Raw genomic sequence first — 16,643 nt, 5'->3', positions numbered from 1 at the left:
GGGCCCAAGCACTTCTCCTGCCTCAGCCTCCCAAAGTGGTAGGATTACAGGCATGAGCCACCACACTCGGCCATCTGTGTACTTTCGAAGTTCCACGGGTGACTGATGAGAGCTGTGTGAGAACCAGTGAGCTAGCGTCAGGGATCTGAAGTGATTGAAAATGCCACTCATGTATTCAGTCCTTGGATCACTTTGATGAGGTTTTGTATTCTACTCTTTGCTATCCCTATAATCCCATGTTTTTTAAACCACTGGGCTCTGGCCTTTCTTGTTGCTTGAGCATAACTTCAGCTGTGATTGCCTAGAGCAGTTTTCTCAAGCTCCCCCCAGGCCCGGCTTCCTGATGGTGGCCTCATGGAACTGTTTGCTGCTTACCACTTGTCTAAAGCTTCCTTTTCTCCATTTTTGAACTCTGTTTGATCATTGTTGACTTCCTGTTTGTACTTCAGTGATGGTAGCTGGTACTGGGTGACAAATCACTAGCAGCTTTTCAAGTAGGAAAGACGGTCTGAGGGGACGGCTTAGTGCCTTTGTCATTAGGCTCAGCACTTATGAGACTATTTGCAGTGTCCGCTCTGTGCCAGCTACTTTGCTGCCGGTCTCTGGAGGGCACAGAGATGAAAGCACCATCTTTGCTGTCAAGAACTCTGGTAGAAGAGGCACATGTTTGGATGATCATCACATGATGATAAATGCCATAATTGTTGCAAAAGTCATAAATGTTACGACAGCATATTTTAAAAATGAAGTTAGTAAATTAAAATTGAAAATTTAATGGAAGTAAGACTAAATTAGTTGACTGGGTTGTCTTCTTCAGCTTCCTTCTGTCCTTTCCACAGACAGTCTAGAGTAGGTTTGAATGTGTCCTGGCTCATCATTACCAAGTCTACCTTTCCAGTTAACATATGCAAAAAATGCGTCCATTTCTTCTACCTTTACTAACATTCCATTACTTTTATAGACTTTTCTTTTTTTGCTTTGAATTAATACTGGCAATTGACTTTCTTTTCAGGGGTCTTTCTTCACAAAGAAATTTTTTTCCTTTTTTTTTTTTTTTTGAGACTCTCTTCACTTAGGCTGGAGTGCAGTGGAGCGATCACAGCTCACTGCAGCCTCCTGAGTAGTTAGGACCTCAGGTGCAAACTACCACACCCAACTGATTTTTCAGTTTTTTTGTAGAGATGGGGGTCTCCCTATGTTAACCAGGCTGGTCTCAAACTCCTGGGCTCAAGCAATCCTCCAACCTTGGCCTTCCAAAGTGCTGGGGTTATAGGCATGACTAACCATTTAACCATAAAAAATATTTTCTTAGTCACGTAAAAAGAGACTTTGTCATGAAGGTCAGATACTGAGTTATCAGCAGGCTCAGTCACGTCCTCTTGATTTTCAGCTCTGGAAGAGAAGTGGTCCCAGTTCATCACCCTTCTCTAGCCCAGCCTCATCCCGCTCCCAGACACCGGAGAGGCCAGCAAAGAAAATCAGGTACTCAGTATTCTCCTGTCGTTTTCATTTGCTGTGTGGACAGATGGGGATGAGGAAGGTGGGAAAGGAACCTGGCTCTTAGGCTTTGTGCTACTGTGACTTGGAGAATCACAGAAACTAAGCCCTGGGAGAGGGACAGTCAGCACCCACCTGAACTGCTGTCAGCCTGCAGTCTCACGTACTGACTCTAGTGGCCTCTGCCTGTCACCTCCCACTGCAGCCTGAGGGATCGGGTGCAAGCACAGGCCACGCAGAGTGGACAGCAGAGAGTCAAGTCGGCGGCAGTCGCCTTCAGGTTCTTGACTCCAGCTGACTGGGTGCTTGCAGTTGGCTGGACCACCATTCCCTCAGGGATCAGATCTGTGTCTTGAACTCCCAGGGACTTGGGAGGTTGTAAGTAAGGTTTTCAAGATTGTTGGTTTATGCTTTTTTTTTTTTTTTTAAGACAAAAGGTATCTCCATGGCCTCCATGAACCAGCCTCCCTTCATTCTGCTGGAATTTCCTTTTGACTTTTTTTATCCTGACATACTGAGATCTTAAATTATGGTTGTTTTAGACATTGGCCACTTGGTAGTTAAGAGGGTGTGAGAAATTATTCAATACTTAGGCCAGAAAGTCTTTCTAGACTAAATTGTTTCTTTTCTCCTGACAGAGAAGAGGAAGTGTGTCATCATTCCAGTTCTTCAACCCCACTGGTGACAGACAAGGAGTCCCAGGGAGAAAGGGGTAGGTTGCTGAGCCAGGAGGAGGTGCTGCTGCTGCTGGAGGTAGAGGTGTTTGTGGAGGATGTAGAGATTAATACCTATTTAAAAAGTGTCTTGAGCATTGCTAGGTCTAGGGCATGGGAGATACAGAGAGAGATTTCCTCTCCTTCAGAGGTGTACAGTCTGATGAGGGAGAACAGTTACAGACAGGGGTTTCATGACTGGATAGAAGTAAGCTCAGTTGGAGTCACCTGTGGGTGATCCTGGTAATTACTGCGCAGTAAGCAGTAGGTATGCATGCCTTAATCTTGCAAATACCATCCAAGCAACCAAACCACAGAAGATGGAATCTTGTCAGGGATATCCAGTGAAAACCCAGTGTTAAGTTGGAAGTGGATGGACAGAACCATCCAATTCTGGAAGAGGGAAGGAAGCAAACAAGTCTAGATTTCTTTCTTTAGTTGCAGATACAACCCCATGGAAGAAACAAAACTCATGGAATTCTCCGTCTACACCTGGCAGCTCTGGGCAGCGTAAGCGGAAAATTCAGCTGCTGCCTTCTCGGCGAGGAGAACAGCTGACCTTGGTATGGTCTTGTCCATCTACTCCTGCCTCCCCCACTTAGTTCTCCTAAGTCTTAGGAACGCTAAGGACAAGTTTCTTCCAGCTTTTTCTAATTTGTTTTTGTTTTTGTTTTGAGACAGCATCACTCTGTTACCCAGGCTGGAGTGCTGTGGCTCGATCTTGGTTCACTGCAACCTCCGCCTCCCAGGTTCAAGTGATTCTCCTGCCTCAGCCTCCCAAGTAGCTGGGATTACAGGTGCACGCCACAACACCCGGCTAATTTTTTGTATTTTTAGTAGAGATGGGATTTCACCATGTTGGCCAGGCCGGCCTCAGACTCCTGACCTCAAGTGATCCACCCACCTCAGCCTCCCAAAATGCTGAGATTACAGGCGTAAGCCACCGCACCCAGGCTTCTGTTTTTTCTGATTGACCTGACCTATTCTTTTTCTCTTTGGTAGCCTCCACCTCCCCAGCTTGGCTATTCGATCACTGCCGAGGACCTAGACTCAGAGAAGAAGGCTTCATTACAGTGGTTCAACGAGGCCTTGGAGGATAAGACCGGTAAGGAGGACAGACCACCATACACTTGAGGTGTGTCAGGTGTTTGTTTTCTTTGGTATTATTTTGGTGTTTAAAAAAAATAAGTTTCTCTGGGAAAATCCAAAGTAGGGTTCCGTGTTTTCTTTTGGTCTTTCTCCCCTGAGAAATCCGTGTTGGTCTTCATGGGAACTGGACAGCAGGGAACACTGCGATTGAGGGAGGCATTCCTCCATGAGCTGTGCCGAGACCCTGCTCTCAAACAGGCATCTGGAAAGAAGTCCCAAACAAGCCAGGACTGCTTTACCTTTCTTTCTTTCTTAGATGCTGCCTCGAACTCTGTCACTGAGACCCCACCTACCACTCAGCCTTCATTTACCTTTACCCTGCCTGCTGCTGCGCCTGCCTCCCCCGCCACCTCCCTCCCAGCCCCAAGCACCAACCCACTGTTAGACAGCTTGAAGAAGATGCAGAGTCCCCCGAGCCTGCTGCCCTGCCCAGGTGAGCTGGAGAGGGGCCTGTGGATCCAGCCTGTGACACCATCAGCCTTCTCAGTAGCATCCCCTGCTTGGGGTGGAGTAAAGGCGTCGCGCCTGTCAGTCAGTGGAGATTGCTCTGCAGGCCTAGCGCACCCTGACCCACCACACCAGAGTGGGCCCACGTTTAACAGCGCAGGAGCCTGCATCAGGGAGTGTTAGGGAAGGGCTGCTGCAGCACTCAGGATCTGAAGCCTGGCCCGTGGCTGCTCTGAGCCTCGCGTTCCTTATCGGTCAGATGAGAATGACCTTCCCGGGCGCGGCGCCTTGGAAGTGTGAATGTGGTGATGTGGTCCGGATGTCCATGCCTGTCAGAACCACAGGTCCAGAGCAGCACTGCCTCCTTTTCCCTCCAGTACTTCGGGACTGCTGGTTGTTCCCGGCCCAGGCCTACATGGCACTGTGCTTACACACCTCTTTATCAGATGGTAGCCTGGGGCTCATACTCACCCTCCCTGCTCAAGGGCAGAGACTTGCCCATTCACAGTTGCGTGCTCTTAGCACCGGGCCGGTGAGCTTCATAGGCAAATAAAGTATATCCAGATTGGTATGTGAACTTCAGAGTTGAGACAGTTGGGTTGTCTTAGTCTCTACACGTTAGGTCCCCATTTAGGCCCCATTTTATCCCTTTCTGTCTGTCTGATGATCTGTGAGGTAGACATAATGAACACTTCCTTGATTTAGCATACAAGCCTGTAGTGCAGACTTAGCTGAGTTTAACTGACTCTTAGATCCCAGGCTCTGTGGTAGGCACGGGGAGGATACTGAAATAGTGAATACCATCACCTTCCAGGTATTTACTCCAAATTCACTTTTTCTATTCTTCCAGAATCTGCTGGAGCAGCAACCACTGAGGCCCCCTCGCCTCCAAAGACACCCAGCCTCCTGCCACCACTGGGCTCCTCACAGTCAGGGCCACCAGGGCCTCTCCCCGGCCCCTCCTCAGACTCCAAACCTCCCACCACTTTGCTGGGGCTGATGCCTGCTTCATCCACAGTACCAGCCACTGACACCAAGTCACCTCCAACCCTTCAGGCAGAGACGGCTGCCAAACCCCAAGCCACATCTGCCCCGTCCCCTGCCCCCAAACAAAGCTTCCTGTTTGGAACACAGAGCACCTCACTTTCCAGCCCTGCTGCCCCTGCCGAGTCCTCAGCATCTCCCATGTTCAAGCCCATTTTCATGGCCCCACCCAAGAGTGAGAAGGAAGGCCCCACACTGCCTGGCCCTTCAGTCCCAGCCACAGCACCTTCCAGCTCCTCCCTCCCTACAACCACCAGCACCGCAGCCCCGACCTTCCAGCCCATCTTTAGCAGCATGGGGCCACCTGCATCTGTGCCCTTGCCTGCTCCCTTCTTCAAGCAGACAACTCCCGCCACTGCTCCCGCCACAACTGCCCCACTTTTCACCGGCCTGGCCACCACCACCTCTGCTGTGGCTCCTATCACCACAGCCAGTCCATCCACAGACTCTGCTTCGAAGCCTGCGTTTGGCTTTGGTGTAAACAGTGCGAGCAGCAACGTGAGCACCACGACCAGCACCGCCACTGCCACCTCACAGCCTTTCCTCTTCGGGGCGCCCCCGGCCTCTGCTGCCAGCTTCACCCCGGCCATGGGCTCCATATTCCAGTTTGGCAAGCCGCCTGCCCTGCCCACCACCACCACAGTCACCACCTTCACCCAGTCCCTGCCCACTGCTGCGCCGACGGCCACCACCAGCAGCGCTGCCGGCTTTAGTGGTTTTAGCAGCAGCCTCAGCACCTCTGCCCCAGCCACCAGCAGCCAGCCCACTCTGACATTCAGTAACACGAGCACCTCCACATTCAGCATTCCCTTTGGCTCAAGCACCAAGTCCCCGCTCCCATCATATCCAGGAGCCAACCCCCAGCCCGCATTTGGGGCCGCTGAGGGGCAGCCACCGGGAGCCGCCAAGCCAGCCCTCGCCCCCAGCTTTGGCAGCTCTTTCACTTTTGGGAACTCTGCAGCCCCAGCCCCGGCTGCTGCACCCGCACCTGCACCTGCGTCCACGATCACGATTGTGCCCGCACACGTGCCCACACCCCTCCAACCTGCCTTTGGCAGTGCCACGCAGTCAGCGTTTGGGTTGAAAGCCGCAGCTTCAGCCTTTGGCGCCCCCGCCAGCTCACAGCCCGCCTTTGGCGGCACCACTGCTATCTTCTTCGGTGCAGACACCAGCTCTGGCTTTGGAGCCACCACCCAGACCGCCAGCAGCGGGAGCAGCAGCTCAGTGTTCGGCAGCACACCATCACCCTTCACATTTGGGGGTTCAGCGGCCCCCGCTGGCAGCGGGGGCTTTGGGATCAATGTGGCCACTCCTGGCTCCAGCGCCACCTCTGGAGCATTCAGCTTCGGAGCAGGACAGAGTGGGACCACCCCCACCCCCTTCACAGGGGGCTTAGGTCAGAATGCCCTGGGCACTGGCAGCCAGAGCACACCATTTGCCTTCAACGTGGGCAGCACGCCTGAGAGCAAACCTGTGTTTGGAGGTAAGGAGAGGCATGGGCTCGGGCTGCAAGGCCAAACACTGTTCAGAGAGCTGTGCCTGCACAGCCTGTGTTCTGGGGGACCTTCTGCTATGGCAGTGGAGAGACAGGCATTGAATATAGAACTGAATGAAATGCCAGCTCACAACACATTTTGGTAAAATATGTAATGAGTGACTGGAAGAGCTGTTGTGGATTTAGCTGGTCATTGAAGGCCTTTCTGAGTAATTAACAATGTAAGCTGAAGGCTAGGTGTAGTGGCTCATGCCTGTAATCCCAACACTTTGGGAGGCCAAGGGAGGTGGTTCACTTGAGGCCAGGAGTTCAAGACCAGCCTGGGCAAATTGGTGAAAACCTGTCTCTACTAGAAAGACCAAAAAGCTGGGCGTGGTGGTACCTGCCTATAATCCCAGCTACTCAGGAGGCTGAGGCACAAGAATGGTTTGAACCTGGGAAGTGGTTGCAGTGAGCCAAGATCGTGTCACTGCACTCCAGCCTGGGTGACAGAGCAAGACTGTCTCAAAACAACGTAAGCTGAGTACGGGGGTGGGCAGAGCATGAGTGGGGATGCCTTTCCATTACAGGATGGCACATGTGAAGGCACAGAGGCAGAAACATGTTTGGTATGTTCAAGAGCAGAGGAAAAGGCAAGCGTGGCTGAAGGGTGGAGGCAGAGGCAGTGGTGTGGAAGGAGGCCAAGAGGTGAGGGTGGTTTGTGGCTGGGGCTCAGTGTTTGGCACTTAAGTATTCAGGAAAACCACTGCAGAGTAAGTAGAAGGATGCCGTGATGGCGCCTCCCACTGGAAGATGGCCATAGAACCATGGTGTCTGTTTTCTTTGTGAAATAGAGATGATCTGGGAGAGGGCTGGGGTGAAGTGTGAAAGAAGGGCCTTTGGAAAGAGTTACTTGGGACAGTGGGGGAAACGTTATTAAAAAGTGTCAACACTTTCTAGGCAGTTTGTGGGCTGGACAGTTGTGATTGTGAAGTTCAAATGAGGCCAGTCAGCATGGTGTGTGTTTCCCAGCGACACTTGGGTGTTGGGGTGTAGACCTGACGTGAGTGGACAGCTGGTGCCACCCGGCCATGGGGACCCCAGCAAGCGCAGCAGGAGGGGCAATGTCCCAGTGTCCCGATGTGGCTCGGGGTGCAGGAGTGGAGAGCGGGTGAAGTCAGCTGCAGGAGGGGTGTAGTGCTTGCAGGAGATTTGGGAGCCAAGATTTGTGGTTATGGTGTGACCCCAGGAGTGGTGGCAGGGGTGGGGGAGAGGAGCTCATGGGGGTGGCAAGGTTGAGGGGCCGAGGATTGTCAGCCTCACAGGGTGAAGTCACCATGAGGGTGATGAGGAGGAAGCCAGTGAGCCAAGGGTCCTCCGTGAATCAGGAAGTGACCTGGCAGTTGACAGGTGATGTGAGGGCATGGCGGCTTATGATAAAGTGATGATCTGAACTTGGGTTATGGCATTTAGGGAAGGAAGAAAAACAGTATGGAAGCAGCATGGGAGCACAGGGAGCCTCCCCTTGCCCGGGCTGGAGGCCAGGCCCTGAGAGCAGCCTTCCCTGCAGAGGAGCTGCCGGAGAGGGCATCGGCCAGGCAGCCAGAGTCAGTCAGGGCAAGGCTGGAGAAGGGGATTCATGACAACTTTGGGCACCAGGGGGCACCACAAAAGATGAGGGGAGGGGACAGTGGCTGGAGGGGGGAAGGCCCGAACGGAGGAGGTGGCTAACCTGGGTATGCTAGGAGGCAGGGGCCTGGAGTACTCCCCTCTGCAGCAGTGGTCAGGAGGCCCAGGAAGCGGCTGCAGGGCAGGGTTTTTTTCCTCCGCCATGGCGTGGCCATTAGCTGGTGGGAGAAGCAGGCTGAGCTGGGGCACCAGGCATGAAGACTCGGTTGTCTGGCTCAGTTGCTGATGGAGGAGTGGGCCAGGAGCAGGAGTAGGGCCAAGAGTCCTATGAGGAAGTACCTTGAGGAGCGCAGGCTCTTGCTCTGCTCCTTGCCTGCCTCCGCCCTCTGCTCACTGGCCAGCTCTCTGCTGTCTTCATTCCAGGCACCGCCGCTCCCACCTTTGGTCAGAACACCCCTGCGCCTGGAGTGGGCACATCGGGCAGCAGCCTCTCCTTTGGGGCGTCCTCAACACCCGCCCAAGGCTTTGTTGGCGTTGGACCGTTCGGTAAGCAGAAAGCCACCCTGTGGCCCCCTGTAGTCCCATGGCCCTGTGATCTGTGTCTGTCTGAGGAGGGGTTGGGTGGGGTGTCAGGCTTCTGGCCCTCTGAGGCCTCGTGAAGATCAGGTTCAGCACAGGAAAGACATTTTGGGTTAGGAGTCCGCCACTGCCCAGGGATGGGAGTTGGATGGCAGAGATCAGAGATAAGCTGTCTGGGCGGGAAGTTCCCCATCCTGTGGGAAGCCAGGTAAAAATGGATTCTTGGGCCTGGCTCTGAGGCACTCTGGCAGTTTGCATTTCAGTAGGCTCCTCCCGTACGGTGTTTCCCGCCCAGCCTTCCAGAAGTTCAGGCACTCAGACCCAGAGTCTCAGGTAGCAGCTGGCCTGATGAGGTCTTGAATCTTTCCAGGATCGGCGACCCCTTCATTTTCCATTGGTGCGGGATCCAAGACCCCAGGGGCTCGACAGCGGCTGCAGGCCCGAAGGCAGCACACCCGCAAAAAATAGCCTTTGTCTCCTGGCCCCATTTCCCCACCCCTTCCCTAAATCTGGACCTTGGCACCTGCTAGGAAGAGCCTTTGACCCTTCGAGTTCCATACAGCAAACCTACCCTAGATGTCTGGCTTCAGCCACCGGGGGGTAGTGGCAGCCCTGGGGCCCTTTCCCTTCTCCTGGAGGAAGCATGAACGAGCCTCAGGGATGGGGAAGCAGGATGCGGCAGGTCCAAAGCCCGTGACCTTTACTTGAACAGTTCCACTGGGGATGCTGGAGAACTCAAGAAACACCTGTATATAGCATCCACTGCCCTGACTGACTCCCGCTTAGCACGCCCTTAGGCAGGCGCCCCTTCCGCCTTTCCCCGAGAGCCGTCGTCGCTGGAGGGTGCAGGGTTCGGCCCACCTGGATTGCTGTTGTGCACCTGATGGGATTCGGGAAATGGGTTGTCCCTAAAGCTTTACCTTGCTTGGCTTGGCTATGAGAAGCAGTTCTCTTCCTCTGGTCCCTTCCGGGGACTCTTACTTCCCCATTTCTTGCTGCTGTGTCCCTCACTGGTTTCCTGCAGGATTGATTCCTTTTTACATGCCCTTGAATCTAGCTTTGCCTTGGAGACCCCAGTGGGTGCTGCTCCTGCCGTTTTCCTCCTGCCAAGTCTGAATCAATGTTTCATCTCTAACCCTCTGCCAGTTTGGCCCCTCAAAGCTTGGTGGCTCGACTGTTAGCCTGGCAGAGCCAGGGGTGAGATACCTCGCTCCAAGAGGAAGAAGCTCTTGGAGCAGGCAGGATGCCCACCGCTGCTTCAGCTGCCTCCTCTCCCAGCCACCCTTTGGCCTCACCAGGCCCTCGTCTGCCTCTCCGGGATTGTATGTTTCAAGACTTGTCCTGTGTGTGTTTGTCTGATGCTCTGTGTATTGCTCTTTGAATCGAGTTTGGAGGAAGAATTGAGTTGTATGAGTGGCGGCATGTTGGTAGTGCCGGACTTACTGTTTCAAGTTTTCTGGAGCCTCGCTAATTGAGTGTGGAAAGTAGCCCCACTTTATGGCTACAAGTGCTGACTCCTGGATTTTCCAATGGTGTTTTGACTTTGAGGGCTGGCAGCCCAGGAGGATGGGGCCAGGGAAAAGCAAAGACCTCTTCCCTCTGCAGTTTGTTTCTGTCCCACTTATCTGACCTCATTGGAGGCTACATCACCCAGAGTATGTGTTAGAAAAGCTAAATTAATGAACCAGATTTTAAAAACCCTATTTTTCCTAAACAGGGCCCTCTACAGCCCTTCCTTTATTCTGAAACCACATACTCCGGGCCCAGGAGCCTTGCTGCCACGCCCGACCTCTTTGGGAGAAGTATGAATGCGTGTGTCTAAATTAAAAGAAAAAAATATTTAAACATTTTTTAACAAAAATTTATTTTTATATTTAAGCTAAATTGCCTTTTAAATTCCTTCAAGCTTGGTTCATTGAGGTGGTTAAGTATAAATGCTATTGACTAGGAATTAGCTGTATAGTTAAGTTATGCCTGTGCGAAGAAGAGGCTCAGATGCTGTCCCAGGCAGCTTTCTGAGGGACTAGAGCCCCTTCTGGCCATGTTATATAAACTGTAATTCTTATTTTATAAATAATGTGATGTAGATGTAACCGGTGCCCCCTCCCCGTGGTGACTGAGGGTGAGTGTTTGGGGGCAGGGATGCTCCTGCCAGCCCTCAGAACAGCTCTGATCCTTGTTTATACCTGGCTGTGTGTGCAGCTGAGGAGGGAGCGAACCTTAAGCCCAAATACCTGTTAGGACTGGAGGGTCGGGGTGGGCCCGGGCCTAGAAATCAAGCTTCTACCTGCACCTTATGTAAGGTAGACCCTCTAGTTTCAGTACCTGAGCTAGTTTTACCTCAGTTCCACAGGCAGGACAGCCGGTCCGGGAACCGTGAGTGTGAATGTGGATGTGTACAATATGTACACTGGACAGGAGCGGGAGGCCGGGACTTTCCTTACAGATAAAGACTTCATTCCTGTTGAGTCTAGCTGGAATTTTTAGTATGAATGTGAGATTTTTCTCCTGCTTATGTCACTAAGAATAAAAACTGTGATCTATCATAGAACACGTTCTGCGTTTTATTTTTGTGGGCAACATTTTTCTCACCAGCAAGAACATAGCCCAAGGAAGGGACCCAGTAGCCTATCTGCTGCCTGCAGTGAGGCCCAGGGCCCTCCATGGAGAAGACAGGCGTCTTCCTTTCCCACCAGGAAGGAGGCAGCATGGAGCCCCTGCTATGTGCCAGGCAGCGTGTAAGCACCAGCTGCGGCTTGTCGCCGTCTCTTCTTTCTCTTTGGGGCTGGGCTGGGTGTGCATTCTGGTGCCGACGCTTCGGCCTGTGAGGCTGAGCTAGAGGAGAAGTGCAATGTGAGATGTGCTGGGGTCATCCTGTGTCTCCCAAGCATGCTCCTGCTTACTCACCTCGGCGCCTCAACCCGTTCAATTACAGCAACGAAGAAGCCACCACTGAGTGTGGTCTCGGGGGAGGCCCGGAGGCAGTGCTCCGCACCTGGGAACCTGCTCAGGCCTCGGTGGGGCCAGGGAGGCAGGACGGGAGCTAGCCTGCGAGAGAAACACGTGCTGGGTAAGAGAGCCACTTAACCGCTGCCCCCCACGACTGTGGCGCACGCCCATTACCTGAAGGTGCCGGGGTTCTGCTGCAGGGCGTCTCGCACCACATCTTCATTCTCCTCCTGGCAAAGGGAGCACGTAGAGTAGACAAGCCGCTGCAGGGAGGGGAAAGTGAGCGCGTGGCACAAGGCTCGCTGCTGGAACCCTGCCAGCGCATGCAGGCGCGCTGGGCTAGGTGTGCATGCGCCAGGCTCCTCCAGCTGTCTGCTCAGCATACCTAAGGAAAAGCGCATCTCAGTGTCAGCTTCACAGGCTGCCTCAGTCCTGAAATCCTCACTTCACAGAGGAGAACTTTTGCCCCAGGGTCCCAAGCCCATTAAAGCATCTGAACTAACACCAAAACTACTCCGGTTCTAGGCGGCTGTGCACCTGCGGGTCCCTCGGCCACACCTTCTCCCATCTCACCCGAGCCACTGCAGGAAGGATCCAGGAGGATGTAGCGGACCTGACTGTAGCGTGGATCTGAGGGGGAGACCGCCAGGAAGTCCTCCTCAGCCAGCTCACAGCAGGAGACACCGGCCCGGGCCAGCAGAGTGGCCATGGACGCCAGCCGCTTGGCATCCAGGTCAAAGGCAAAGATCTTCCTAGGGAGAGGACAGAGCAGGAGTCAGCTGAGAACGTATGGAGCAGCTAAGGGGCTGCATGCTAAGTCAGGACACACAATATTGAAATGGCCTATATTTGTTTTCTTGAACTAGAGTCTCGCACTGTCGCCCAGGCTGGAGTGCAGTGGCACAATCTCCACTCACTGCAACCTCCACCTCCTGGATTCAAGCAATTCTCCTGCCTCAGCCTCTTGAGTAGCTGGGACTACAGGCACCTGCCACCACGCCCGGCTAATGTTTTGTACTTTTAGTAGAGATAGCGTTTCACCATGTTGGGCAGGCTGGTTTTGAACTCCTGACCTCATGATCCGCCTACCTAAGCTTCGCAAAGTGCTGGGATTACAGGCATGAGCCACCGTGCCCAGCAAAAATGGCCTACATTTAAAGGGTCCAGGGTCAGAGGTAACTGACCTGGGGTCTCTGCCCTGAGGGCTAAGGGATCCACATCTCACCTGCGGTGGGGGAAGCTTAGCTTGGGGCGACCATGAACTGCTTTGGTGCAGCAGGAAATAGTTAAGCAAAAGCCACCCTTTTGGCCTTCATGACCCACTGAAAGGGTAGAGGATCAAGCCCCATGCCCTCCTCCCGCTCCTGACCGTGGCACTCACCCTTGGTTCTTCAGAAGAGCAGCCAAGTGACTGGTCTTATTGCCTGGGGCAGCGCATGCATCGATGACGTGGGAGCCCGGCGGAGGGTCCAGCAGCATGGCTGGGAGACAGCTGGCCTGGTGGGCAGAGCACCGGGGCCAGGTGAAGAGACCCCAGGCTGACCCCTTCCCGAGCGCACATTCTTCCCTTTTCCATTCCTCTTACCCTACCCTGTCCTGCAGAATGAGGTGCCCGGCCCGGTACAGTGGGTGTTCATGTAGATCTGTCTGGGCGGCAAACACCAGCAACTCTGGCACCAAGGGGTCCAGGAGAAAATGCTTCCCCTTGAGGGCTCGGAGGTCGTCAATGCTGCCAGGGAAGAGGACCCATTCATTCATCATTTCCCCAATTTCGCCCTGCCACGCCCCATTTCAACAGTTCATTCATGCAACAAATGTTTACTACAGCTACAGAGAAATAAACAGGGTGACGGGCAGTGGAATCTGCAGTTGAGGGAATGGGTTCTCAAGCCAGAATGACTAAGCTCAAGAGCCCCCTCTACTGTTTACCAGCAGTGGGAGCCTGGACAAGTGATTGAATCGCAAGCCCCATGGGCACCCCTGCAAAATAGTAGGTGTGAGATTTGAGTGCTGTAATATATCCAAGACACTTAGTTGGCGCAAATTAATAAATAAATGTTAGCTATCCCTGCTGAAGCATAACCTTGGAGAAAGGTTATTTTCCAGGCGGTGAAGGGATGCAGGGAGGTGAGAGCTGAGCTCATTCTTGATGGATGAGGAGTTAGTCACGTGAGGCACGTAGGTTAAAATTACATTCACTATAGCTCGGCAAAGGAGTACTGCCCACTCTACCCGACCCATGCAGAAATGGGCCTAGAGAGTCACATGTCTCAGTCCAGAAATCTATCAAAGTGGCAGAGCTGGAATTCAAACGCAAACAGCCGTTCTCTGCTATTCCACCCTGGTGTCCAAGCAACATGGCAGAGGCAGAAGGAAGAGGGTCTTACAAAGAGTGGAGGAAAGGGAGAGGGGCAGAGGCTGCTTCTCAGAGTCACCAAAGGACAAAGCAGGAGCCAGGTGTGAGCCCAGTGCAGGAGGCCTCAGGGCAGGGACCAGCCACTGTTGCTGGCACACCAGTGCAGCAGATGGGCCTGGAGAGGAAGCAGGAGGGACAGCACACAGGAGCTAAGAAAGCACTTAGCAGGGGAGTGACAGCATCAGAGCTGCATGTAGAGTGTTTTTTTTTTTTTAGATGGAGTCTTGCTCTGTTGCCCAGACTGGAGTGCAGTGGTACCATCTTGGCTCACTACAACCTCTGCCTCCCAGGTTCAAGTGATTCTCCTGCCTCAGCCTCCTGAGTAGCTGGGATTACAGGCATGCGCCACCACACCCAACTAATTTTGTATTTTTAGTAGAGATGGGTTATTACCACATTGGCCAGGATGGTCTGGATCTCTTGACCTCGTGATCTGCCCACCTTGGCCTCCCAAAGTGCTGGGAATACAGGCACGAGCCACCGCGCCTAGCCGCCTTTAGAGTTTTCTACAGTAACCACAAGGAGGAAAATGCAGCAAGAAAGTCTGGATGCAGAGAGACCAGTCTGGGAGCTTCTTGTGGTCATCGCAATAAGAAATGATGAGTGCTTAACCTAGGCAGTGTCCCAGAGGATGAAGAGGAAGGAGTGGAGGCCGGGCACAGTGGCTCACGCCTATAATCCCAGCTACTCAGGAGGCTGAGACAGGAGTATTGCTTGAACCTGGGTGGCAGAGGTTGAAGTGAGCCAAGATCATGCCATTGCACTCCAACCTCAGAGCGAGACTCAGTCTAAAAAAAAGAGAGAAAGGAGTGGAACTGAGAAAGATGCTGAAGGTGGAGGAGTAAATGATTGGAGCGAGAGGAAGGAAGTGCCTAGGATAACTGTTTCTGGCTTGAACGGATGGGTAGAAGATGGTGACATATGCTAGATTAAACTGGGGGATGCACTAGGTCTAAAGTCTGAGGGAAGATGATGAATGCAGCAACTGTGGCATCTATGGTGCATGCGTATGAAGCTGAGGAGAGAGGAATACAAGAGGGAAGTCTACACTGGGCTGTGAGAATCACCAGGTGGGAGGCAGGAGTTAAAGCTAGAGAAAAAAGAGGAATGCAAAGAAGAATGTAGGCTGGGACTCCTAGAAGTTCAATGTTTAAGGGATGGGAAGAGGACAAACCGTGGAGATGGAGAAACTGCTGGAAACGTAGAAGAAAGCCCAGTGAGCACAATCACAACTATGCAGCCTCTCCTCTTCCCACTACCGCACGCACCTCCCGAGATGAGGGCAGCCAAGTTCTTCTCACCTGGAAGCCTGACCCTGATAGGAGAAACCTTTTCTCTTGAAATAATCAACTACATCATCGGAGCAGGTCTTGAGAGTGTTGATACGCACAAATCGAGGCAGCTGGGAGGCTAGGATGCAATGAGCAGTGAGTAGGCAGAAGCAAAGTTTCTGCCTCCCTCCCTCCTCCCCAACTCCTTCCCACTCACCTGGACCAGGCCTGGATCCCACTTCCAGCAGGTCCTCATTCCGGCTCACACCCCGATGAACCTTGAGCCGAGCCAACTCAGCCTTGAGCCTTGCTTGGTGCCGGCCCAACAGAGCCTTCCATCGGCCCCCACCCCCTCGAAAGCCCTTCCCCAACAACAGCTCATACACTAGCACCTGGGGATGAGGAGACAAAGACAAAAACGCCCTAAGCATTAAGCATTAACGCCTTAGAACTAACTCTAATAGAGCGCTTGATGTGGAATGGCTACACAGATCACCTGTCCAGATGGTTACAGATAAATGTGGGGTACCTTATTCAAGATCACACCAGAAATTAACGACAGAACAGGATCGGAACCTGGCGTCTTGCTTCCCAGTCCTAGACCCTTTCCCCACTGATGTTCACCAGTAGACCTCTGCACCCAATCCTTCTTGCCAACATTACCCTTTCGTGGGTTTGGGTTTTTTTTTTTGTTTGTTTGTTTTTTTAAGAATCGGGGTCTAACTCTGTCGCCCAGGCTTAAGTCCAGTGGCCAGATCATAGCTCACTGCAGCTTCGAATCCTGGCCTCAAGTGATCCTCCCTTCTCAGCCTCCCGAGTAGCTGGGACCACAGGCGCGCGCCACCACACCCGACTTCCTTAGCGTCTCCGCCACTGCTACTTTATACCTCGGTTATTTAATCCTTCACAACATTCAAAGTTATAGCATTTTCATGCCATCCCAACTCGTAACCCAGGAAAGGTCTGCCCATGCTCATTTCAGATAAGCGACTTGCTCCAGTCCCGCCGAGCACAGCAGCAGAGCTGCGACCAGATGACAAGGCGCTGACCGTCGGGATTCACCTCCCCGCCCGGCCCTTCGCCTTTCCTCACCTTGGCCAGGTGCGGCCGCAGCTTCTTCTCCGCGCGGAGGAGGCCGGCGCTGGCAATTACCGCGTCCAGCACCGCGGAGTAGCGCTGCGTCTCGCACACTAGTGCGTACAGCTGCTTCACGTTCTGTGTGGCCGAGGGAGACAAGCTGGGTCGGGGGCTCCACCGGGCCCCACCTCCCGACCCCATCCCGGCCCGTCCCACCCTATCCCAGGTTCCCCACCCCCACCCCTACTTCTCGCGCCCAGGCCCGCTACCTGGAAGTTGCTGGAGTACACCAGCCCCTTGATGGAGCCCTGGCGGCTCTCCACGCCTGCCAGGACGCCTGCGGCAGCTGCGTACACCGCCATAGTTCCGCGCACCTTTACGGCTCTGTCGCAAAGCGC

The 16,643-nt window shown here is 53.4% G+C and overlaps 2 protein-coding genes across 2 annotated transcripts in view; one reads left to right on the top strand and one right to left on the bottom strand.

The window, feature by feature from the left end:
- The window catches only part of LOC105714898 (nuclear envelope pore membrane protein POM 121C), a 24,366-nt gene extending 13,286 nt beyond the window's left edge, over positions 1-11,080 (top strand). Inside the window, exons 6-13 of the mRNA XM_012449031.2 lie at positions 1,391-1,482; positions 2,136-2,209; positions 2,649-2,773; positions 3,213-3,315; positions 3,616-3,792; positions 4,657-6,333; positions 8,377-8,499; positions 8,903-11,080. Coding sequence (XP_012304454.2) covers positions 1,391-1,482; positions 2,136-2,209; positions 2,649-2,773; positions 3,213-3,315; positions 3,616-3,792; positions 4,657-6,333; positions 8,377-8,499; positions 8,903-9,000 — 2,469 coding nt within the window. The 3' untranslated portion in view covers positions 9,001-11,080. The remainder of the gene's footprint in view (positions 1-1,390; positions 1,483-2,135; positions 2,210-2,648; positions 2,774-3,212; positions 3,316-3,615; positions 3,793-4,656; positions 6,334-8,376; positions 8,500-8,902) is intronic.
- On the bottom strand, positions 11,074-16,643 carry NSUN5 (NOP2/Sun RNA methyltransferase 5). Its single transcript, XM_012449032.3, has 10 exons — positions 16,515-16,643; positions 16,261-16,383; positions 15,386-15,560; positions 15,199-15,307; positions 13,072-13,210; positions 12,863-12,978; positions 12,055-12,233; positions 11,656-11,866; positions 11,440-11,580; positions 11,074-11,367 (listed from the first exon to the last, which is right to left on the bottom strand). The coding sequence occupies exons 1-10, from the start codon at positions 16,605-16,607 to the stop codon at positions 11,253-11,255; spliced, it is 1,401 nt and encodes a 466-aa protein (XP_012304455.2). The 5' UTR covers positions 16,608-16,643; the 3' UTR covers positions 11,074-11,252.

This window comes from Aotus nancymaae, unplaced genomic scaffold, assembly GCF_030222135.1.
Source record: "Aotus nancymaae isolate 86718 unplaced genomic scaffold, 86718_ANA_hifiasm-v0.15.2.pri h1tg000012l, whole genome shotgun sequence".
Taxonomy (NCBI): Eukaryota; Metazoa; Chordata; class Mammalia; order Primates; family Aotidae; genus Aotus; species Aotus nancymaae.
The sequence above is the reverse complement of the archived record's forward strand: the minus strand, read 5'-3'. Positions and strand labels throughout refer to the sequence as shown.

Coding starts and splice junctions, on each gene's coding strand:
- NSUN5 (XM_012449032.3), bottom strand. CDS start 16,607: ATGGCGGTGTACGCAGCTGCCGCAGGCGTCCTGGCAGGCGTGGAGAGC. Junction 12,979..13,071: donor ACCTCATTCTGCAGGACAGG/GTAGGGTAAGAG, acceptor TCTGCCCACCAG/GCCAGCTGTCTCCCAGCCAT. Junction 11,867..12,054: donor TCCTTCCTGCAGTGGCTCGG/GTGAGATGGGAG, acceptor GCTTTTCCTTAG/GTATGCTGAGCAGACAGCTG.